The following is a 25,358-nucleotide window of genomic DNA, read 5'->3' as shown; positions in this document are numbered from 1 at the left end:
CAATGGTATATTATATAAGCTGTGCTGTGTCTTGGAATCGTAGATTCGAAGTTACTGCTTGAATCAATTAGTAGGAAGCCATATGATAGTAATGCATACAGTACGAATATACAAATTGTTTGGGAATGTTTTGGGATACAGAGGAAATTAAGTAAATTTGTATGGAAACTTTTTTTATGTATAGTATATATATATATATATATAGGTATGTATAGTATATATACTTTTTAGTTCAAGTACTTCTGCATAGTGATTTATTTACATACTATAAAACGGGTGTTTTTTAGACCAGGGAGAATAATTTGCCCATATTTCTACATTGAACTTTAATGGAGGAACTCTTTTGAAAACAAGAGCCCCGCTCGATGAATAAATAAGCCTCTTATCATACTGTATCCATCATATGTCGATGAAGCATGGACGATGAAAATTTTAAATTTGGCAATTTATTTGAGGCATAAATAGAAAGGAAGGTTTATCAAAAATATGTTTGAGTATGTACTATATTAAAAAAATTAAAGAAAATATTATAATAATAAAAAAATATTTTTTTTTTTATATAAAATGGCAAATATTGATTCAATCTTCAGGATAATCTTTTTCAAAAGGGGCTCGATGAGCAGTAGGTTGATTATACAAGATTTTCAATAATAAAAAAAAGAAAAGTCTAGTTAAGAGATAATGTTACTGTTTTAATTTAAACAAACTAAACATATTTTTTTTATTACTTTACCAATTGAATAATGTTTACAGGACCCTTTAAGCCAAAAAAATATAAATTTTGGTACTTAATTTAAGCGATTTTAAAACATATCCAGGGACCAAAATAGTATCAGTTTATACTTTCTTAAAATTACCTAAAGTTTTTCAAAAATTTATCAATCATTCATTCATTTACAGTAATGGTATATAGAATAGTAGTAGCTAACATCAAATCACTTCATATTATAGTACTTTAAGTAAATAAAGATTATTTAATAATTATTTACGGCTTCAGACTCAACACTCACTTGCGTGGAGCTTATGATGAAAAACTCGATCTCTCAACTCACGCTTTTATTCAACACATTATCACCTTCAAGTCATTAAACAAAACCGGCAATTTGTCCGCGTAGCCATTAGTAGCATAAAAAAGTTTCATTCTATGGAACTAGTTAATCATGAGGAAAATAAAAAGACCCAAGAATAAATTCTACGTTGAGTGAACGATAAGAAATCGTAACGCCATTTAAATAATAACAGTCATCATTAAGGCAAACTGTAACAACCTGTCTGCATTTGCATTTGGACGAGGCGACAAAGCATTTTACAAGCGAACACCTTTAGCGGTACATACGAAGTAAATTTGTTTGATGCTGCGTTGACAGGTTTCTTGCGTCGACGTAGCGTTGTTGAACTGGGAGTGGGCGTCTGGCGGCAACTGCGCTCGAATGCACTCGAATAAAAGCGGTTTATTACCGTTAAAAAAGGTGTCAAGCCAATTCTTTAACAACTTTGTGTATTACGCGAGAAACTAGTATAAAGTGAATTATGCTGAAAGCAATTTGAATTTATGTTTATGTTGTTTTTTAATTAAAGCCTTTTGAATTACTATTTTCTTGTATGGTTGGCGTAGTACGTCGTATTTATGTAAAGTTTGTGTGTGAAAAAATATAGTTTTGTTTTCTTTGAATATCGAAGTCTTGAGAGCATTTAAATTTTTCTCATTATTATATAAGTATACATATGTAGATATATTTGTTGCTTTTGAAAAGTTTCAGAACTTGTTCCACAACTTGATGTTGGTTTCGTATTTTTAAAGACCTCACTGCCAGTTGATATGAAAATCATAGAATCTTTGATGTTATCAGGAGGATAGTCAAACCACTAAAAGTAAAGTGGCTTAAAATAAATATGGCTCGGCAAGGTTTACAATTTCGGAAAACATTTGATCATTTAATAGTTAAGTTGTTCCTTAAAGCCCATTTTTGCCTTCGTGGCTTGCTTATTAAATGTCTGCTTCTTGATCATAACACTGTTTAACACTCGGCTAGAATTGAATCAGACTAACTCTGGTGGTTTATTGCATCTGTTATATAAGCTGGCAGAAAAATATTATACCCAAGTGAAATAAGACAAACGGGTAGATTATATAATCTTAAGTTCGAATTTAGAAGGCAAATATTTCAATTATGGAGCCTAGATTCGAAAAACGAAGAAATTACGGTTTTACTCAGGGTTCAACTTATCGAAAAAAAAATTAATTTGTTTAAATACCCACGAAAAATACGGTCGGCAAATAGTAAAATGGAAAGTCGTTGATATGGTCCTTATACCCAATATAATTCATTAGATCAATTTTATGACCTATATGCAACAGCAGTTTCAAGTCTACCACCGATCTATAAAACTAGTACTTACATCATAATGACAACCCATCGCAGAGGATGTGAAGGGACTCACGTCCGATTGACTTTTAATAAGCGAGATATGAACAACTCTGCAGAACACTCGAACATTTTACTCGGTAAATTTTACATACCATATTATGCGTCGTGGGCCTGTGGTATGGCCTCCAAGATCGTTCGATTTAACACCGCTGAACTATTTTTTGTGTGGTTGGCTCTCGGCTAAAATTTATTTGAGGCAGCCGCGGCGATCAGTTGCCCTTAATAATATTTAGAACGTCATGGCAACCCCTTAACTTTATAATAAAGCAAAACTCTTGGTCATAACCTTAAATTATATGCGTTTCATTTCTTCTTGAAAACCGTGTGCCTTAAAAAACACCCTTTATATTATGTGATATTCATTGGCCAAGGCTAATAAATCAGGAAGTATAACAAAATAACTTTTACATACGAATATCCAATTAGAAGCCATTTAGTAAAACATTACAAGTGTTGTTACACCATTTTTATTGCTTGCACTCTTTTTATTTGCAAATTTAAATATTAATTGTTGTGCAGGTCGTTTGATTGGCGGTGCGTCGAGCTGCAAGCGTATTTGGTCCGTGGGCGTTGCTGTCGAGCAGGGAACATGTGTACTACGTATAAATTTGTACAACTTCTATTTACATATAAAAATATATTTATATGAGTTATATACTTTTTTCAAATGCAGCAACATTGAATAGCTGCCCACCTTGAAATGTGACAAATAGATTTATAGACGTGTAAAACTGTGAAATAATTCGAATTAGAGTTGTAATTGTCAGTGAATTAATTAAAAGCTGCGTATTACGAGCATTAATGTCAGCTTAAATTGAAATGAAGTTCATTGCAAATATATAAATTGTAATATTTTACAGTGTTATGTAAAATAATAAGATCAGTATATAATAAAATATATCAGTAATATGTCGTTGGTGCAGTTTTGATCTGGCACTTAATGGTTTTCAAGGCTGTCCCATAAAGCTTTGTGATCTTAAAAATACAGTAATATATATTACGTTCTAATTATATTCGAGTGGTCTTGATTAGATTCCGAAATTCTACTTTTTGATTTATATTGAGCAAAGGTTTAAAGTTAAATTTCTGACGTGCAATTTTAATCTTACAGATAGGAAGTGTTACAATCATTAAAGTCTCGACCAAAGCTTACTTCGATGGCTCCATTTAAAATTCATTTCACCTGTGATATATCTATACCTTTACAAAGCATTCTCGATCCTATCTACCGCTGCCATTTAGTGCCGTTTTCTCTAAGTGTTAAAGCGTTTACTAATGATACATATTTCCTTACCACAAAGGTCCGCTTAGTTAACTTTCGGTTAATTTGATATTCCATGAATTTTGTCTGATTATAAGTGACGAAGAGGCACTAAATATATATAATATATAATGAACGCTTGTTCGAACTACCTTGAATTATATTCTGATTTAACACTTACTTGTACTTGGGATGACGGTGCATAGAATTTTAAATTATATAAATAATGAGCATTGTTTCTACAGTTATATTTTTATATAATATAATTTTCTCAAAAATAAGTAAGTAAAGTGTGCTAAATATATCACAAATACTGCGGATATTTTATACTTTGGCAGCCTCTACACAATGTCGTAGTCTTCCGGAAAGATTTTAGAACCGTATATACCTAAAAAAAATTTAAATCCTTCAACAGAAAGAGAGATTTGTGTTCCAAAAAAAAGAGAAAGAAATTTTGCATGTGATATGACTTATTTCCTTAAAACCAAGTTGTGACAATTATAAACCTCTTCTTAATCGCTCCATTTTGATACACTGCTGCGTATGGTTGAACCTTCGTTTTGTACCGATTGCTCATTCGTAAACCGTACGAAGATAATAAATATATTTGGTTATGGTACAGCTATATAAGTATATGCATGTTGCATACTTTTTGAGGTAACTGTTGTAATTGTAGGTTAAAAGCTCTTCTGACTACTTGAAACGAGCTTCGGATTTATCTAGGAGCACGCTGACCTTGCCCGTCTCAACAGTTACCTAATTAATATATACATATGTTCCAGAAATTGAAGACGTCGAGAATTTAGCTTTATTATAAAGATAAGCGTTTGACATTATGTTTTAAAAATGATATAGAGCCGCGGCGGCTGGCTAGAATAAATTCCAGCCGAATGGATCAATTGTCGACCAGTTATTGCAGCAATTATGGCCGTATGGCAGCCAAAACGCGCCGAATATTATCCTCCAAAACGTCTACCGTCTCGACCGTATCTGCGTAGACAAGCGATTTTACATAACCGCGCAATAAATTGTCCAGCGGTTACCACGCCACAGGCCCACGACGCGAGATAATGCGCGCAGCAAAATTTTTCTTCAATAAATTGTTTGTTTCGTTGGCTGTATGAGATTTAGCGCTGTCTTGTTGAAACCAAAGGTCGCCCACATCAACATCCTCCAATCGAGGCAAGAAAATGTCACTAATCATGATACAACAGCGTATAGCGTCTTCATTTTTGAAGAAATATGAACCAAGGATTCCCTCTGCCCAAAGATCACACCAAACACGGACTTTTTGAGTATGTAACGGCGTCTCAAGAATGGACGTATTAGCCATCACTCATTCAACCAAAAGTGAGGTTCATCGCCAAACAATTTTTTTTTTTGAAAATATGCAAAATGACGTTGACAAGACCGATAACGTTTCCTACTGTCTTAGTAAATGATCGCTTACTATATTATTATGGGGCTGTTCGTTAGTGTCTTAGAGTTTCTTGCTATGTAGCTCTCACGTGGAATATGTTTGCTGAGTTTGTGCGATGGCACCCATGTTATCTATGTTTTTTTTGCGCAATATTTGTATGGCAACATAATACCAATAATCGAAAAGTAATCACCAATTTTCTACAAATTGAAGTGAAATTGAATTTTACAATTAAATTGACAAACAACAAAAAGTTGCTTAAATGTTTCTTTCGCGAAATTCCGTGTATTAGCAATTCACGTTGAATCAGTTGCCATTCAACATAAATTCCAAAACATAATTGAAGGAGCAAGCCGTCACGCCAACAACAAAACATTCTCCTGCCCGCATCACTATTGCGTTGCAACAATATCATTGTGAAGCTATACACAAATTGATTTTATCTCTTTCAATTTTATCTACTGACTTGCAATTATTTCTTTTTAATTATTTTTATTAAACTCTTCGTGTATCTTGTTGCCTCTTCGGTTTCTTCAATTGCTGTGTCTAAATTGTGCGAAATCGAAAGAAATCACGCAATGGAAAAATCCACTTGGCTACTTTATGACGCACGTAAGCTACTTCTTCTGGCTGACATTTACGGTTGTTACGCTCCCAGTGTTGCTTTTGTTATTGCTATGGCGTTTGCAGTCATCTGGTAACATCCAGTGATGATAAGAAAAGTGAAGATACTTGACGCTTTGGGGAAGTTTGTCTGGTTGCCTTACTGGCTGTCTAGCTGCTAGACTACAAGTGCTTAGTTAGTAATTGTATTTATATACGTGTGAGTGGCTAAGTGACTGACCACTAACTGACGACAATGACAGCGACCGCCAGCACGTCCAATCTGCAGTTCAGTTAACCCACATGCTGTGCACGCATGCGTATACCGGCGGGAAAACAGGATCGACAGACACAGTTGGTGTTGTTGTTGTGCATCATACATTCGTTCAAACGCCAAGGCGTATTTTTGAGTTAATTAATGGAAATAGAAAATGCTTTCAGTGTGAACTTCCTAGTGCCAAGGTGCTTGATATTTATAGACATTAAAGTATATACGTATGTATGTATTTTAAGAGAAAAGTCGTCTGTGGAGGTATATAACAAAAACAGTATGACTATTTGATGGAACAGCTCTGACAACGCGCGATAGAAAGCTAAGGTTACTAGCATATGGTATAGAATAGTATTTTATAAAATAACGTTACAAATCTTCGGTCTCTTCCTGGATTTTTACACGCTGAACAGGGTATATTAAGTTTGCCATGAATTTTGTAGTACCCAGAAGGAAACGTCAAATATCCTATAAAGTTTATATATAAGTGATGAGCTAGTTCTTGGTATCGTCGATATCGGATCTCTATTGTATATAGCTGCCATAGAAATATAGCTGTACCGAACAAATTGTTCAGATCGAACTTCTATAGCATATAGCTGCCATACAAACTGACTGATCAAAATAATAAGTGTTTGTATGGAAACTCCTCTATTTGTGAAGGGCGTTATAGCTTTGGGGCAACCGAAATTAACGTGTTTTCGTGTTATGTATAATGTTTATATTTTCCAAATCTTCCACTCGTATCTTAGACTTTCATTCACCTTGACGAAAGTTAGCCATGAATATAGAGATAATTCAAGGTTTATCTTGGTTTTAATACATAATGAGATTTCGAACACTACTTTGTACGATTAGTTCAAAAATTATAGTAAGGCTTGGAACTTTGGCAAAAGCTTTGAATTAACTCTGGTTCTTGCGGGTCTCACAATGACTCCAAACTAAAGATATGGGTATTTTTAATTGATGTTCTGTATATGTCCTTTCGATTCTGTTAGCATAAGGTTTTACTAAATTTACGATGAAAGAAATGGTTAATTCTCGGTCCAAAATACTAAGGTGCAAATCAATTAATATTTATGGAGAAAGCTAAACAGCGATTGAGGTCTAAAGTAATTAGAGAAAGCGGTAGTTAAACGAAATGGGACTCTTTATTGTATTGATATACTTCTTCTTTTAGGCTTGAAATATTTCAGTAGAGTTTAAACACCAGCCACATTTCGGAAATTATTTCTTGGAGGAACTTTTTAGACATCGAAATCAAGAACACAAGTAAAAATTCGGTCTTTCGGTTCGAACATTGAAAGTTTTTTAGCAATTTCGACAAAAGCTCGATAGTCATGTCAGTTGTTTGGAAATACAGAACTTCACTATTACCAAGCTACCTACAACCTTGTATATCGTTAAACTCGTCCAGGTATCAGGGCTCAGTACTAGTCTTATAAAGTTTTCTCTGAGAAACTTTAACCATCGGTTTAGCAACTCGGTCTAAGGTTTCGCTATAGGTAAACTGTATAATATATGAGCGGTTGGCTATTGATGTTGCTGGAAGAACGTTTCATGAAAACTTAAGCTGTTAAGTATCGTTCTTCACTAATCTACCCGTCTTCTTTCTTCTTTTTCTCCTTTTTGTTAGGATCCCTTTTAACTTATAGCTTAAATGTTCCTACGTTCTACTAGAGCAGAGCAAATATACTCGAACCAAAGTGCATTGCCCTAAGTACAACCCGTCAATCCTTTGCATTCTCTTTTAATCTTCCCATACGCACGCACAAATACCTATAATATCTATTACATATATATTGATCGGCATTTAAGCGCGTAAATGAGTACAACTTGTTGACATTTCGCTTATTTGTATGCATTTTCCCTCAGATTTCTCATTTCAGGCTAATTATTTTGCTATTTAAAGATTTCTAGATATTCGGTTTGCATTGTGAAGCGTTAAATGGCAAAGGACTGTCACAAGTACACACATACTTACATGTACATGTATACACATATATCTATATCGGCGGTGTCGAGCCTTAGTCAACACTATGTGCGTATATAGTACTTACATACGATCTTATATGGTAGACGTAATGTCATGTAACTGTCATTCCGACAAGTGAAGATGATAAATGGTCCTTGCGTATTTGCGTTGCGTAATTTAGCATTGAGCAGTGTCGATATTGCCGTTATTTAAGAGATGCCGATTTGAGAAAAATTAAATAAGTCTGAGTTAATCACATTTCTCAAAAACTTCCAAATTATTTGCAGTTTATTTTAACTGTAGATGGAGAGGAGATATAATTATTATGGCCCTCTGGTATGCAGCCGTGACCAATAATCAGTCGAAACAGTGGACTTCACGCGACGAACCTGCTCCGAAGAAAGGGAAGACTGTCCTATGGATTTGAAAGGTAGTGGCTACCGTTTCATTTTGACTTACAAGTGTAGATCGAATATTTGAAGAAGGGTAAAAGACTCAAAAAGCTCATCTACTCTCTCTATACCGAATTATTTAGCCGATTCGAAGGCTAAGTGCAGATATTACATTCCCTTTTTGTTTTTGCAAACTACTTAGGCTTGCCAGACATTATATATAAATATATATGTTATATGTGTATATATTTTACACTAAAATGAAATATTAGTGTCACAATGCATTCGAGTAGAATTATAAATCATTATTTTATGCTTCGTAAACTATTTTTGTACGATAATATATACCAGGTGCATAAGTTTAGTATATTTATGTACTATAATTTGCTGAACAACATGAGTATGAATAAAACTTACTACTCAACATTTGTACCAAATGCATTTAATTTTATTAAGATGTTTTATTACAATTATTTTGATATAACTAAATACTTGTACACACACAACAATATGTGCTGAAATCAAAAAAAATTTCCGTTTCTCTCTGAACGAAAGGCCCCGGCGAGATTCGAACTCACGATCTCCTGTTTACTAGACAGGCGCTTTAACCAACTAAGCCACGGCGCCATACAATTTCATTTGTGGCAAAGCCGTTACTGATAACTGACGTTGCTTTCTGAATCACCAGCTAAATTTAGCATTCCGCTGTTACAGTCATGTCAACAACAGTGAGAGTAACAGAAACTTGTAAGAGCAGAGAACGTAAATGAGTACAGTTACAGCCCGAAAGTATGCAGTATGGTTGAGAACAGTTTACAACTCTTTAGTCAGAGAACGTAAATGAATTTAAACTTTAGTTAAATCAGAGAATGTAAAATACATATAATAAAAAAAAACATAAATATTTAAATAATAAAAAATATTATATAGTAATATATTCTTGTATTGTTAATTTGATGTTGCAAAAAGCAAAATTGTTAATTTAAATAAATGAGTTATATATTGAGCTACTGTACTAAATTTTTGAATTTTCATTAGATAACCATATTTTTATATGTACAAGTATATTATTATTTTTTATTATGAGATATTCAGATGAAATTTGATTGGTCACAAAGTCGTTTTGTAAAAATAATATTTTAAATGAGGCACAGGTATTTCTTTTTTCATTTTATTTTATTTCCCCACCTTGTTTTATTAAATCCAACGGGCCACAATTTCATTGCCTTTTCTTTACTGAGTCACAACAAAAAATCTTGACGAAGATGTTTGATTAACGTTAAAAAAAAATATTTATCGTAGTTAAAAATTATATTTTATGCTATATTTTCTGTAGAACAATAGTTCTTTTAATAAAGAATTCTTAATTGTTGTAAATAAAGAATAAGTAACAATAATATGTCTAATTTAAAAACTTTTCGAAATGCTTTCTTAAACATCTATTTTCTTCATTTTAACTTTAATCTTTGTAATACTCGTACATACTTTCCGTTTGTTATTAGTATTGCATTATATAAGGTTGTGAGATATCTCCCTTCCGCTCTTTTGTCTTTTGAATTTCGCGGCTATGTACAAAGCGCAACAGAGCTCGTATCTGGCAACACTATACATAATTTGAAAGGTCTTGACATAACCTACAAAACAACGCTATGCATGATTAGTTTGGATATTGCGTTCAACAGTTATAGACGTGTAAACATGGAGTTCACTAACGCCGAAATTCGCGCTATTTTAAAGTTTTCCTTTGTTAAAGGCAAATCCGCTAGAGAAACGTTCCGTGAGATTAATGGTGTTTTGGGGGATGGTACTCTATCACTTCGAACCGCGGAGGAATGGTTTCGACGATTCAGAGCCGGTGAAAACGACACCATGGATAAGCCAGCCGGCGGAAGACCTGTGACGACAAATACCGATCAAATCATGGAATACATCGAGTTAGACCGGCATATGGCATCTCGTGACATCGCCCAGGAGATGGGAGTTAGTCACCAAACCATTTTGAACCATCTGCAGAAGGCTGGATACAAAAAAAAGTTTGATGTTTGGGTGCCGCATAATTTGACGCAAAAAAACCTTCTGGACCGAATCAACGCCTGCGATATGCTGCTGAAACGGAACGAACTCGTCCCATTCTTGAAGCGGATGGTGACTGGCGACGAAAAATGGATCACATACGACAATATCAAGCGAAAACGGTCGTGGTCGAAGGCCGGTGAATCGTCCCAAACAGTGGCCAAGCCGGGATAGACGGCCAGGAAGGTTTTGCTGTGTGTTTGGTGGGATTGGAAGGGAATCATCCACTATGAGCTGCTCCCATATGGCCAGACGCTTAATTCTACCATCTACTACGAACAACTGGACCGCTTGAAGCAGGCGATCGACCAGAAGCGTCCAGAATTGGCCAACAGGAAGGGTGTAGTGTTCCACCAGGACAACGCCAGAACACACACTTCGTTGATGACTCGTCAGAAGCTACGGGAGCTCGGATGGGAGGTTTTATCGCATCCACCATATAGCCCGGTCGTAGCGCCAAGTGATTGCCACCTGTTCCTGTCCATGGCGAATGCCCTTGGTGGTGTGAAGTTGAACTCAAAAGAGGCTTGTGAAAAGTGGCTGTCCGAATTCTTCGCAAATAAGGAGGGGGGCTTCTACGAGGAAGGTATTATGAAGTTGCCGTCTAGATGGAAACAGATCATCGAACAAAACGGCGCATATCTTAACTAAATCCGATCACTGTAACACTTTTTATAAAGCATTGAATGAAGAGCAAAAAAGCGGAAGAGAGATATCTGACAACCTTATATTTTCTTAGCTCTGCGAAAATATAATTTCGGTCCATTGGATACAAATAAATCATACTTACATATGGTATCTATTAAGAGGCCTTAAATCACTACACTATTCTAATTTCAAGTGATATATACTTTGACTAATATTATGAAAAAATATATATAAAAGCTATAAAAAGCTTACAACAACGTAGGATGCTTTCGATAATTTCATGAAAAATTTCATCAAAACATTTTCATTCTTGACCCTTGGACTGTCTCTCTATCTCCGCATCATACATATAATATATGTAAATATTTCTGTTTTCATTTAAAGAGTAGTGCTTAAGTCCAACAACAAGTCTAAGTAGATTTCGTTTTTCGAATACCAGAAAATCGGTGCCGGTATACCGGCCGGCCAGTATAATAGTTCTCGTTACGAAGCAAGCTCACTGGTGTATTCGAGTGGATCCATATTGGTCTCACAGTTGCGCTTGTTGTTCGGAGTCAAACTTCGTGGATTCCACCGCGCCGAAAGCTTTCTCATGCTCAATATTTAAGTGCACGGTATGACCCACACAATCCTTTGAAATGCCTAGTATTTGAGCTTTTTCACATTTCTTCTGGATTTTTGTTACTTTATTTAAAGGTGGGCCTCAAAGGAGAAGAGCCATCGTATGCAGCATCCAAACATTTTTTGATTTCTCTGCAATGTTCCTTTTAAACAGAAGGAATCGAATAGCTGGCCGATATTTTTCTTCTTCCATTTCTGTGATCTTTTTTGGTGATCTTTTATCTCTTCAATCGTAGCGTAGCGTCATCCTTTCATGGGCATCTTCAGTTTTGGGACTCAGTCACAGGGGGTAAAAAAAACCTTCATCATTCGATCGAACGGCGCGCCTTTTTCGGTCTTGCCTCATGCGGCAGCTTCCATTGGGATGATGGAACTTTGGTTTCCAAGTCATAACCATTAACCTAATATTCGTCAAAAGTTATAACTCTCTGGCGCAGATCTGCGTCGTTGCGGACTGAGTCCAACATCTACTGAGCAATGTCAACGCGACGCTGGGTTAGGTCGAAATTGAGCAATTTTGGCACAAACTTCTTGGCGACCCGACTCATACTTAAATCATCAATTCTCTAATGATAATTCGACGATTGGCCAATACTATTTTCTTCACTTCATTCATGTTTTCATCTGTTGTTGTCGTACTCGGGCGTCCGGCACGCTCTTCGTTATTCACATCTTCTCGACTCTCTGAGAACATTTGGTACCAGCGATAAACGTTGCTTTTGTCCAAGGTAGCTTCACTACGCACGCGTCCGCGCACTTAATTTGGTTTTTCACACAAAATTGTATACAAATTCTTTGATACATTTTTTAAAATAAGCAAAAGTCGAAAACGAATCAAAGCGCATTTAAGCAAAACAGCTGTCAAGAATTAAGTAAAAATTTGAAATGGCCGACCTTATCAGCATAAGCAAGAGTATGAGTACTAACAAAATTCAACAAAACAATCGAAAATCGAATACACGTGGCCTGCGAAAATTCAAAATTCGCGATACTTTTTGAACAAACCTCGTAACTTTCAGTAACAAAATTACGATAATATAGAGATTAAAATCAATTAAAAAGTGATTTTTAGCCCATTAGATACATATTTTTTTGTCGATGACACCCTCATCTAGTTAGTCCAATAATAAACGATTCTGATGTGTTTAGTAAGTAGAGTTGCATTTGAGCTTCCAATTAAATATTTTTGGTAATCGAACCCAAATTGAATCAATAGTAGTCTTGGTCAAATGTTTCGATTGTGCAGAAGGTCGACGTTCATTTTAATTGCTTGCATACAATTGCAAGTAGTGAAAAATGTTAGTTTGAATTTTTTATATCGGTTTTATTAAAAGTTTGGTCATTGCCAATTAATATTTTTTATTAAATTGTTTAAGGAAAAAAACATGAAATTACTTGAAATCACCTGTGAGCCTGTGCAACCCACAGTGATAAATATTACACTTTGCACTTTGAAGCAAATGCCACATGACATAACGGAGGTCTCCGTGGCGATATCACTCCTACAAGGGCCAATAAATAATGTGACGGTAAGATTAAAAGTAAAAAATATATTTTTTCTTGTACAAAGTAAAGAAAATGACAACCAAATATAATGCATTTTAATGCGTATCCTAATAGGTTTCAGCGCTATTGGTGAAACGGGGATACGAAAATCGCGCACCCATGGTGGAATACACGATTGATGGTTGTGCCTTCTTTCGTAATAAACGTCGTAATTTTGTAGCGAATTTCGCCTATAAAGCTATGGGCTTGGACAAGTATAGCAATTTGAATCACAGCTGCCCTTATGATGTGAGTTGAGAGGTGTATAAGTGCGTTCATAAGCTATAAAAGCTTAACTCGATTCTGGAGAATTTTAAAGTCTTCAATTGTCATATCGACGTTAGCGGATATGAATTGTGAACACCGGTTATATATACGAATACTTTACTAATGTACGTTTGTGTTTGTTTTATAGCACGATTTGCTAGTTGATCGCTATGCTTTCAATGGTAAGGCACTCGGAAAAATAATTCCATTTGGTAATGGCGAATTTACTTTCATCACCAAATGGTTCACTTATAATGAATTGAGGGCTATTGTTAAAATACGTTTTAAAGTTTTCGATAGATAATTATTGTGTTTTCTGGAATTAAATTTGAGAAATAAAAAATATACGAGAGATAAATCTATGTCTACCAAGTGTTATTTGAGACTTCCAAATGAAAATTAAAAGAGAATTCTGAAGACAACTGTGAACTTGAGTTGAGTTGCTAACCAATGGTACTGAAATGGGAAAACCATTCTTATGTTCAAAAACAGCACTACCTACGTAACTTGACTGCCTTATCCACATCAATATCTTTTGGCATAGTCTCTTCTCCGCGTTGGAACAGAATAATTTCTTCACGGCGAGTGAACAATTCAGATCATAATTCGATAAAATTGGCTATGGAACGGCGGATGTGGTTGCATTGGTGAAAAAATTTTTTTTTACTAAATTAGGTTATAGTTTCTGCAATGCGGCCCAAATTGTTTCAGTGGTTTTAAATTATCAGTGGATTCATGTTAAGTAGACATTAGTGTAACGATGCAAAAGCTCCTCGTATTAGACTTAAACATCGTCTTACGGTTGCACTTGTCGTCCGAAATGAGCAAACGCGGCACCTATCGCTGCGACTACTTTCTCATACCCAATAACGTATAGCCTAATCGGTCTTTCGATAATGCTACTGTGTCAGCCATCTCGTGCGCCTTCAATTGGTGTTCTTGGCACGTTATTCCTCGTTTCAAAGTCAGTCCAGTATGTTTGAAATATAAAATTTTAATATTTTCGAATATTCGATTTTGACCTCTTATGGCATCTGTTATGTAAGCTTTACCGAAAAATGTTATGCATACATTATTTAATTGAAAGGAAAATGCACCCATATTTTTATTTTGTTAGGATACTGTATACTGTAATTGATAATAATAATCAATAAACTCAATTTAGGAATTCGAAACCAAATATTGCGATTTTGGAGGCTAACTTCGAAAAATGGCGAAATTTCTGGCACAAAACGGCGTGAACTTGTAGCACTCAGATATCTTCCATCCGATTGTGCTGAGGATATCTGCGCACCTGATCAACTAGGAAGATTATTTTCTAAAAAATATGCACGATCGACGCGAAACGAGATTTTTTGAAATTATTTTTCATACAGCTCAAAGTGTATGTACATTAACAACAATATCACCAATATTATAGCTAGTCTAGCAGGTGGTTATTGTTTGCCGATTTCCTTGCCCTTCCGATTTTTTTTACAATGCGATAGAAGTGAGTGTATGTACACTACCGGATAATCATGGTAAATACAACACAAGAATACATACCATTGCATTATTTATGGGCTTATGTAGTACAGTACTTGTAGTTTCGACAGTTACTTCGGTGATTCCACGACGCAAAGTATTAAATTTACACTGCGATAAATTGAAATATTTGCTTACGAACTTGCAGCGCATATTCGTTAGTTTTTATGAAAATGAATTCATATATATGTACAAACATTCGCAGTCAGTTTCGTTTGTATAACGAATTACAAAAAAAATATCAATAGTCTTTGTGATATATTTTTCTAACCATAATTTGGAAAATAATACTTCCTGTCAGCGCTCATTTTTGATACAATTTGAACTAAATTTTTAGAATTATTGTAGATGATATCGGTAAATTTGTTTTAATTAATAAAACCGAAAATCGAAATTCGAAAAATTACCTCACATTATATTAAGTGATCCCAGTTATATTTAACGCAGTGAACCATAGTAAAATTATGTCGATAATTTTTATTCTGCATTGAATACAGTGAGCAAAAAAAGTTTACGTACACTACTCCATTCATGGTCTGAAAATCCAACTAATACAAACCATAATCGGAAACTTTTTTTCATACAACGTTCCAAGATGCTATTAAGATATAATATTTGGCGTAGAACGCCATTCACTTCTTCCAGGAATTCAATATGGTCAAAAAATACAACACGTGGTCGTGAAATTCCATTTGAAAATCGAAAAACTATCTAGACTTGTAATTAAAGGGTAATTAAAGGGTAATTAAAGGGAGTACACTCACGAAAAAATTTACGATTGTTCAACGGGCTGCTCTCAGCAGTATTTGTGGTGCACTACGAACCAATCAACTATGACACTGAATGTCTTGCTGCATATACTACCGGTAGATATAGCCGATCTAGAATACTCGAAAATTTTTATTTTACTCCAAAATACTTGGAAAACCAGGTCGCCGAGCCTAGGCCTGGCTGTTGCTTCTCTGCTTACATATCTTCGAGGGAGGCATAGGAGCGAAGGACTTGCTGGAGGAGAGTAACAGTGAGCTTATTTAAGGTTGGATAAAAGCTTGAGGGTGGGGTTGATGGAGAAGTACATTGTCGTGAACATGTTGATAAACCTGACGCGTTTTGGAATCACGTGGTAAGGAGTGACGAGTCAAAATTCAAAATGTTTGATTCGGATGACGCTCAAAAAGTATGGACAAGCCCAATCACGCCTTAAATATACAAAATTTAACCCCAGCTAGGTTTTTTTGTTTAGTCCTTCTGTTTTCTATTACTTTAGAAAATGTTAAACACAAAATTCTTTTATCTATAAGAACTATAGAGTAATTAGAGTTTCATTTTCATGGATGGTTGAAGCACTGCCTCAAATACATTAGCTGTTTTCGATTCGACATCACTCTGCTCGCTATATTTGCACGCTACTCTCTGCTCAAAATAATATTAAAATTCTAAAAGCAATAATAAAGTTAACTAGTTGAATTCGTACCTCATTAAAAAAGTATAGCTGCTATCTTCAATGATGTTAAGTCATGTCACAATATAATTTTTTTCCAACATTTTCCGACTAGAGACATGCCTTAAGAGAACGTTCTTATTGGCATTATTCTGACTGTTAATTGACATAAAAGTGGCTTCTGATTTGCTCGTATAGTTCTTAGTTATTAATGAATCATTGTGGAATATTTTTTAATTTTCTGAGAAAACGGTTGCACACGTTCTTCTCTTCCCAAGATGCTGTTAATTCGTCGAAACCGCCGATACCGGAAAACTATAGCCGCCATAGAAAATGAGCGATTAAAATCAGAGTAAAGATCGTTTTTACATTCTTTTATGCTATAAAAAATGCATCTGTGAAGGATAGTTAAGGTTTTTCCTTTCTTTTTTTCTTTCATTCTTTTCATTTTATTTCTTTCTTTCATACTATGATTCTATTACTATACAAGTACTATTCCTACTATGATTGTTTTTTTTTTCCAAAATTATCTACCCTGGTCTATAAGAGTAAACTTTTTTGCATTCATCGCTGATCTCCCGAGTATCTTCTTCGTTGCAATTCCAATCAATGGAAAACTAGATTTTTATGTAACTACTCCATATAGTTATACTTTGTCAAACAACTCAGTTATCATAGAGCTAAAAATGTATGGTAATGATGGTGCGTAAAACATTAAAAGTGTACCACCAAGTATTGAAAGTGTAATGACCACTTGGGTACGGAATGAATTTGCCCATTTTCCTAGGCAGGCTGTCAAAAGCGAAAGAAAGCGACAAATCAATTCAAAACACACAACTACATTAATTATATGTGCAGACCATATACTTACATCAATAGGACAGATGTATTACTGTATAAACAAATTCCGCCCAAAGATTTCGCCGTTTATTACGTAAAAATGCGCAAGCAGTAAAAATGCGCACAGTGAATTGCATCATCGTTTCTACGCCTCGTTTTCGTAATGTTTCTTATTGATCAAAAATATAGATTTTGCAGTGACCTCGATAAGCTTTCATTTAACACCGTTTCATAAAGACATATTTCACATCGATTGTTTTACATTCAATATTCGTAATTTTAGCGACTTTTTCCTCAAAATACTTATAAAAATATTTATCAAAAACTTATGAGTAAGACAGTTCTAAGTTCGAGCGAAAATAAACAGTAGCGATGTAACATCTATGACTAAACGATATAGCTACAATTATTATAATTAAAATATTCCAATTGATTTCCATGTTTTTGGTTTCGAAAAGTGGATGCGGCCCGCCCACTAATTGTTTTGATGTATACAGAGAGAAGTGATAACCACACCTAATCAACATTAATTTTTAGTACAAATTTCATAACTCATAAGCCCTTTACCGATTTAAATAAAATTTGGTTTTATTTGTATTATTTCTATTTCACATATTTCGAAAATGAACGACGCCGGGTTACAGCCACGTCCACTTTAATTATAAATATATACATCTTGAGTTTTATCAGCGGTTTTTACTTTTCAATGTAGAATGGAAACAAAAGCGAAGATCCCCGATCCCCCCGATTTCCTTAAAATTACATTTTGAATCCCGTTATTGAGTATAGACCTTCCCGGAGCTATTGATTTTATATTGATTGATATTATCTTGATGAAAGTTCACTCATAATTAAAGCCTGTAATACATAGGAAACATCTTTGTTTCCTCTCATGAATGATTTGTTTTGTACGATGTTGAAAATCGATATTGTATAAATCACTTCATACATAGAATTTCAGTCAAAATTTTTTTTTAGATTATACCGGAATATAAGAATATAGGGATAGCAAGACTTGAGACTTGAGAGAAAGACAGAAATAAATGACTCAAACATCTATTTATCGAGCTAATTAATGAAAAAACGGTTCTTTTGATATCTGTTGACTATCGCGATTGCTAACGCACTAAACGAACGTTCACTACTTGAAACAGAATCGGGTAGAGTGCACCACGTTCGCAAAGCAATGCAAGTATTTGCAAAAGTCTTTCTAATTTTCGAGCATTGATGACATTCAATAAGTTGTATGGTGTAAGACGAGTTTCCAAATTTGCATCGTAAACATGTCTGAGGTGTATAGTTTCATTGCACAACTTTTCAGATACATCAACGGAATACTTTTTTGCAACATTTTTTGCAGCGGCGTTTAGTTCATCTTCTTTTTTATCACGGAACTGCCATAGAAATGAGAACGATTCGTTTATGTTACTCACTGCGGCGAATCTTCTCTTCATTCCGCAGCTAACTCTGTCAAGTAAGACGTAGAAAGTCTTTCTTTAGAATTCAGTTACTTCTTTACTGCAATTTTCATCCACATCTTCATGAAGGTTGTTTCCGTGTTTTTTTCTTTTCTTGCTGATGATAACATCGTCTCGACATGCTCTAAATTCTTTCCACTGGTCGCTCAGAAATTGCAAACCCACAAGAAGGATTTCTATATTCCGAACTTCAGCAGCGATGGTGGCATTGATCTCTTTAAGAACCAAATTTCTTTTATTGATTGACTGAAGGACTACATATAAACGCACTCATGTTTGCTCATAGGTATATTGCAAAATTCCATCGACGTCCGAACGAGTTTCTGGCATAAGGTTGAGTTTTAAACTCCTTTCCTATCACCTATCAAAAGCATTCTAATTTTGAATTACTAATTTAAATTTTGAAAAATAATACAACTTCCTGGGCCTGTCGGTAACTTCTTAGTCTAAAAACCGTTTGAAGGATCGTTCCAATCGAGACAACATTTTTCTATGCTGTGTGTATCTTTAAAACAAAGAAGCAACTGCTTTTAACTTTTAACTAACTTTATTAACACCAGATATGGATTCAACAAAAGCTTCAATTACAAACAAAATAAAAGGACTCTTTTTTTACTTAAGTCATCTAATGACCACCATGTCCACCGGAATCGTGTCCACCATGATGATGGACGGCAACACCATGTTCCTGTTTGATTGAGAAACCACTGGAATGACTGCTATGACCGTGACCATGATCATGACCATGTCCATAGCCATGACCGTCGTCATGACCAGCATCCCCACCATCGTGCGATTCAACCTCGGCATGACCACCATGGTAGCTGGCGTGTCCATGATCAGCTACATGATGGTGTGTGGGTTCACGGTGCACTACGGCATGGAAACCGCTATGCTTGTCAGCCGTATAGTGCACAGTTCTTTTGTGACCATCCGCTTCAATGAGTTCATAATGTCCGGACACTTTGTCCCCTTTGCGGTGTTCACTCTGTTCCTTGATATCGCCGGTCTTCTTATCCTTTACGCCATAACTGAAGTGATATTCAGCGTGTGAGTCATGGCCATCGTCGTGTCCATGTTCATGGTGACCGTGATGATCATGGTGATCGTGATGATCGTCGTGTGAGACTAAATGCACTGAAGCGTGACTGGAAGCACCGTGATCCTCATGACCATGTCCATGATGGCCGTACGGTAAGGCGCTGACCACCACCAATGCGAAGCAACATACGAGTGCAGCGAAAACCTACCGGAAAAACAAAAAATTTGTGAATTTACATTCTAATATATGTGTGTAAGTAATAGGTATGGTATATTAGATAAGTATATATCAATCATACGCACTTTGGAGCCCATTGTTTCAAACTAATTTAGCAGCTGTGATAGATCTGGGTGAACTGTGCTTAATTCGCCGTTAACCAGCGCTTTTATAGCAAATTTGAGTGCCAAGCATTTTCTTTCACATTGTTTTTCGTTCATTTTTGCAGCATTTTCTAACTACTTTACGAATGCACTTTTGATCGCTGACCTTGAAATTATTTCGTAAATGTAAGCAAGGTAATGCCTTTAAATATAATCTACTTAAATGACGCACTAACAGTTTGAAACATTGATGAGATAATTTTGTTACTTGCTTGTAGTGAAACAGAGTTGTTCGAAAATTACGAATGCGAAAGGATAAAAATAGTCACAATTCTCAATACAGCATATGTGCGCTTAACGTTAAGAATTATGTGTGTCGTACGAATGTACATGTTTTATCTTTAACATTAACCCATTGACATTACTAAAATCCTATTCTGCTCTCCTATTTTTTATTAATTGGATAATTATTTTAATTTTTAAAACTTTATAAAAACAAAATACAATCAATAAAATATTTGTAAACACTACTATAAGACTAAACTATATTGAGTTGATATTTATTATGTTACAATTTAAGTAAATTATATTAAACATTTAAAACAATAAAAATATCAATCAATTATATTTATGAAAATGGGCGTTATCGGAACACGACCATGCTTACTTGCCATACCACAATTTAAAACTCGATATGCTTCTTTTACTTTACAGTAAATTTACATAAATTAAGCACCAATCAAGACATGAGAATACAGCTTTGCAAAAATAGTGTTCTCCAGAGAGGTCAGCTCTCAACCAAAAATCGTCGAAATCGAACCATAAATTTTCAAACCAGTTACTGAAAATGTGAACCTCAGAACCATAGATAGGCTCTTTATACCGAAAATATTGGTCAATCTTTGAGATTTGTTAATGAAATTCGGAGAGACTATTTTCCTGATAATAATGTGCCCTTGTGTTAGAAATGGGTAACATCGGGTCAATAGTTTCACTATCATCCATTTTCGAACTTTCAACTGACTTTATTTTGCACATATCGGTCAATATATGAGTTATATTAACTAAATTCAGAGAGGATATTTCTATGATAATTGCCTGTGCTTGTGTCGACAATGGATATAATTGTTTCAATTCTTCGCCTTTCCAATGTCGATATGTGCGATATATTAATTAGTGTTTTCTTAACCACCTGCTGAACATGAACGAAATCGGCGTACACTCAAGCCCCTATATATAAACTTTCGTATCTTCCGTATCCTTATCCACACCTCCAGCTACTTTTCCCTCCTATACCCAATATTTTGAATTCCGCTCCTCATATACCACAATAGAAAATAATATTTCAATTCAAATATGCAGGAATACATAAACATTATATTAAACGGTTAAAAAAATGTGGATATCGGTTTGTACCTTCTCCCAGCACTAATATGATGAACAAAGAGAAGGTTAATATAAATGTATCGAATCTATTAGAAGTGACTATATCACCTATAGCTTATGTTAGATACCAAATATGATTGTCATCCATTCATAGTTTCGTCGAACAACGAATATTGAATTCTACCCAATATTTTTTAATACAAAGTTTTGCCATACCGAAAGTATTCAATCTGCTTTAATCTTTGAAAATTGAGAGAGTATAAAATGTTCGGTTACACCCGAACTTAGCCGTTCCTTACTTGTTCTATAGTGATTTTACATTCAGTTTTAAGAGTGTAGATTATTGGATCATTTTAATTACATTAACGTTACTCTTGGTTTTTTTTTTGGGGAGTGAAAATTAGTAAAAGTACTATAGTAGCAACAATGCGATGAGTTCCGATCATGTCGATCACCATCCATCGTTTACCGAAAGTTCATTAGGTGGACTAAACTTCCAGGCTGAGTAGTCACGTATTTATAACGTTATTCACTAACCCAATAGACGTTCATCAACAATGGTCCGATAATACCAGTTTAGCAAATATTGGGGTTTGACATACTACACAACAGAGCTTTTTTCATTACACTCAAACACTCGCTATAACGAGTTATTTTATTTTATTCTACTCCTTGCTCCATGCCAATGCCCAAAGAGCTTTTTAACAGTACTTTGCAAAAGTGTTAGGCAATTTACACCAATACAAATTCAAAGCTTTTCACTATAAAATCGCTGATAAAAGGTGTTTAACTACCTAGAGAACTATGTATACTTAAAACAATATCCATTTTGTGTACTAAAGCAAAGCGTCTGAGCACCTTCTCGAAGCCGACTTCGCCATAAGTTTGCGTCCCCCACAATACGAACTTAAAGTCACTGAGCTTAATACTCTAGAGTGGGGGATATATATTTCTTTTATAGCGCCTCTTAAGCACCAAAATGAGTGAAGTTTTCTAAAGATATTTATCGTAGACTATGTATCCACCTTTTGTTAAAAGAAATCAAGCCACTCAAATAGGTGTATATATGTTGATTATTGTGTATCTTCAGAAAAAAAGGGGAAAAAACATTTGAAATAAAACAACAGTAATAAGAATAAAAGCTGAAAAGTAACAATGCCGCAACCACAGTTGTTTTGTGTTGTGTTAGAGAAATGAAACCAAACACTAAGTACCGAACGGAGGAGGAAATTTCACAATATTTTATTTGTTGTATTTTCTACCGTTTACTTACGACTTACTTTTTAGCCACATGTAGGCCCACCTCCCGAGACATAAGACGCATAAGACTTCGATCTCCAGGAAACAGCATTTTATTTTAACTGTTTTTCTTTCATTTTGTTTTCATTTCTTATTTTAACACACATTTTGTGTTTGCTCTGCCCCCACCGCCCGGCACCCTTACCATTATCTTGAAAGCTAAATCACAGCTAAATATCTGCCCTTTATTTTTAAATGTAAGCAGCCGATAAAAACAATCGAACACAAACAGCCAAATTGGTTGGCAAGCGGTTTACACACTCTCTTCTGGGAGGATTTACACGTTGTCTATGTGGGTGTACAGATGTATGCATAAATCGTACGGATGGTGTGAGAGAGGATAACCAGAACGTGCGCGTGTGTAGGAATACATATATGCTTTTGAAACAAATAAAGCCATTAATGTGGAAAAGTATTTTAAATAATCAGGGGTTTCCTAGAAATGAAGTCGTTAACGTGGTGTGTGCTTCTCTTACGTCGCGTACGATTTATAGAAGTTATAATACCCTTAGCAAGTACAAATCGGTTTTCTTGAGAGTTTGCATTATAACCTTAGGGAGAGACGTCGTCCTGAAACCCACGACCGATAGTGGATTCTTTTCCTATATATACACTCACAGTAGCGTAGAAGATGTTTAATGGTCTCCTTCTCTTCAACCTCCTGATATCTTCTACAATAATCGTTATTTGGCGATCCTAGTCTATTGGCATGTCTGTCAATAAGATAGTGACCTCTTAGTACTCCTACTAGAGTTTTTATATCGTTAATTTTAACTTTTTAAAGTCGGTGTGTGCGGCCCATATTCCATTCACGCCACGTTTGCCTGCTTTTTGAGAAAGTCAGGGCTTGGTTTCACCGTGACTCAGCTATGTTTATAACATATTTCAAGATTAAATATTTGCAAGTAGCCAGAGGCATATAAATTCTCTCTTTTCCAGAGTGGTGCCTGTTCTGGCTAGTTCATCTGCTTCACACTTCCCAAGGAAATCACTATGCCCTGGAACCCATTGCAAGTATAACGTGAAATAGGATGCAAGATTCACCAAGACTAAAACATATACACAAAAACATATTTTTTCACCATTATACAATAGTAACAATGTTTCGATATAAGCGGCATAAAGTCTTCTAGAATATAAACAAGTAAGGAATTGCTAAGTTCGGGTGCAATCGAACATTTCATACTCTTGCAACTTGCAAGAAACATAGACGGATGAACACTTTCATTTTCTGGCAAAACTTTATATCAAACTAAGGAAAGTATCGCCGTAATTTCATTCATTTAAGGAAAGAGGATACACTGCTCGTTAAGGTTTCTTACATATTGATCGATAGATGCGGTTTAAAATGAATCGGAGGTTGGAATATATTTATGTTAAGTATATGAGGGCTCAGGGAAGTGTTGACTTGCTTTTATCAATTTTCGTCACAAGTTATATTGCGATTTCGACAATTTTTGAATTTACGATAAAATATCTTGAGTGCACTATTTGTGCAAAGTTTTACTCTGATAACTTTATTGATGTTTGATGTGTATACTGTAAAGTGAAAGAATCAGCCGGAATTGAAATGTTTGTTATATGGGAATTACGCGTTGTTGTCAACCGATTTCGCTCATTTTTGTGGTAAAGTGCCACGCCCATTGTTCAATTTTCACAACAGATCCTAGAAAGCCCTTCTATACCTTCCTGTTTACGAAATCAAATGCTTGTGGCTCATTCATTCTGTGTGTTATAGTAATTTTATTAGTTTTTAACATAACCGTTATATGGCGATTGGTCGTGGCTATTATCCGATTTTACCCAGTCACAGAGTTTGAAGAGGTGTTAAAACCACTTCTTCTTAGCAATTTAGGATTATATGTCTTAAGCGTTTTGAAAGATATGTACATTAAACCATTTAAGTGCGCAGCCACGTCTACTTTAAAACATTTTTTAGCCCACAGGTGTCCTTGGCAACTGCGATCTCCTGTACCAAATTAATGTTTTGCATTTTAACTTGCAGTTTAGTTATGGCTTTTTTTAAGTTTTCGTTTAATGAAGTTTTGTAAGCGAGGTAATGGTCACTCGAATTTCAACTTGTCTTGTCATCCTAATCATTTATATATATATATATATAACCCCATATAGATCTCCATTAGTTTTTTTCGATACAAACAACCGTTAGGTGAACAAAACTATTATACTCTGCAGCAACATGTTGCAAGAGTATAAAAATCACAACATTTGGTATAATGGGTCTAGGTCTTTCGGTAATAAATAACAGTATTACCTTGATTATATGTTCACATACTGTATGTATAAAGTCCATAGAATATAGAATATCGAAAATCCTTATATTAGGTATATTATTATTATAGCCAACAAACGTTCAGCGCTGGGGATCTAGACAAACAAAACTCAGTAGATTTATGAGACCAAAGGAGATATGCTTTCATTTGAAATTATATAGAACTTATTTTATAGATATTTAAGTAGAGTTTGTATATACTACTTTATATTTAACGGTGATGTTCCTAGAAG

The 25,358-nt window shown here is 35.0% G+C and overlaps 2 protein-coding genes and 1 non-coding gene across 3 annotated transcripts; 1 reads left to right on the top strand and 2 right to left on the bottom strand.

Annotated features, from left to right (window-relative positions):
* Positions 1-8,904: 8,904 nt before the first annotated feature.
* TRNAT-AGU (transfer RNA threonine (anticodon AGU)) lies at positions 8,905-8,978 on the bottom strand. The gene has a single exon. It is a non-coding gene; the product is annotated as a tRNA-Thr (tRNA).
* Positions 8,979-13,078: 4,100 nt separating this feature from the next.
* On the top strand, positions 13,079-13,809 carry LOC106616420 (uncharacterized). The gene is made up of 3 exons (XM_070108478.1): positions 13,079-13,222; positions 13,314-13,487; positions 13,654-13,809. The coding sequence occupies exons 1-3, from the start codon at positions 13,079-13,081 to the stop codon at positions 13,807-13,809; spliced, it is 474 nt and encodes a 157-aa protein (XP_069964579.1).
* A 5,504-nt stretch (positions 13,810-19,313) lies between these two features.
* On the bottom strand, positions 19,314-20,185 carry LOC106616440 (protein catecholamines up-like). Its single transcript, XM_014233092.3, has 2 exons — positions 20,133-20,185; positions 19,314-20,034 (listed from the first exon to the last, which is right to left on the bottom strand). Exons 1-2 carry the CDS (start codon positions 20,142-20,144, stop codon positions 19,414-19,416), a joined length of 633 nt encoding a protein of 210 aa, XP_014088567.2. The 5' UTR covers positions 20,145-20,185; the 3' UTR covers positions 19,314-19,413.
* Positions 20,186-25,358: the final 5,173 nt, after the last annotated feature.

The sequence above is a fragment of the Bactrocera oleae genome, chromosome 4 (genome assembly GCF_042242935.1).
Source record: "Bactrocera oleae isolate idBacOlea1 chromosome 4, idBacOlea1, whole genome shotgun sequence".
In the NCBI taxonomy this organism is placed as follows: Eukaryota; Metazoa; Arthropoda; class Insecta; order Diptera; family Tephritidae; genus Bactrocera; species Bactrocera oleae.
Note: the sequence above shows the minus strand (reverse complement) of the source record. Positions and strands in the feature narration are given on the sequence as shown.

Coding starts and splice junctions, on each gene's coding strand:
- LOC106616420 (XM_070108478.1), top strand. CDS start 13,079: ATGAAATTACTTGAAATCACCTGTGAGCCTGTGCAACCCACAGTGATA. Junction 13,223..13,313: donor GGCCAATAAATAATGTGACG/GTAAGATTAAAA, acceptor GTATCCTAATAG/GTTTCAGCGCTATTGGTGAA. Junction 13,488..13,653: donor ATCACAGCTGCCCTTATGAT/GTGAGTTGAGAG, acceptor TTTGTTTTATAG/CACGATTTGCTAGTTGATCG.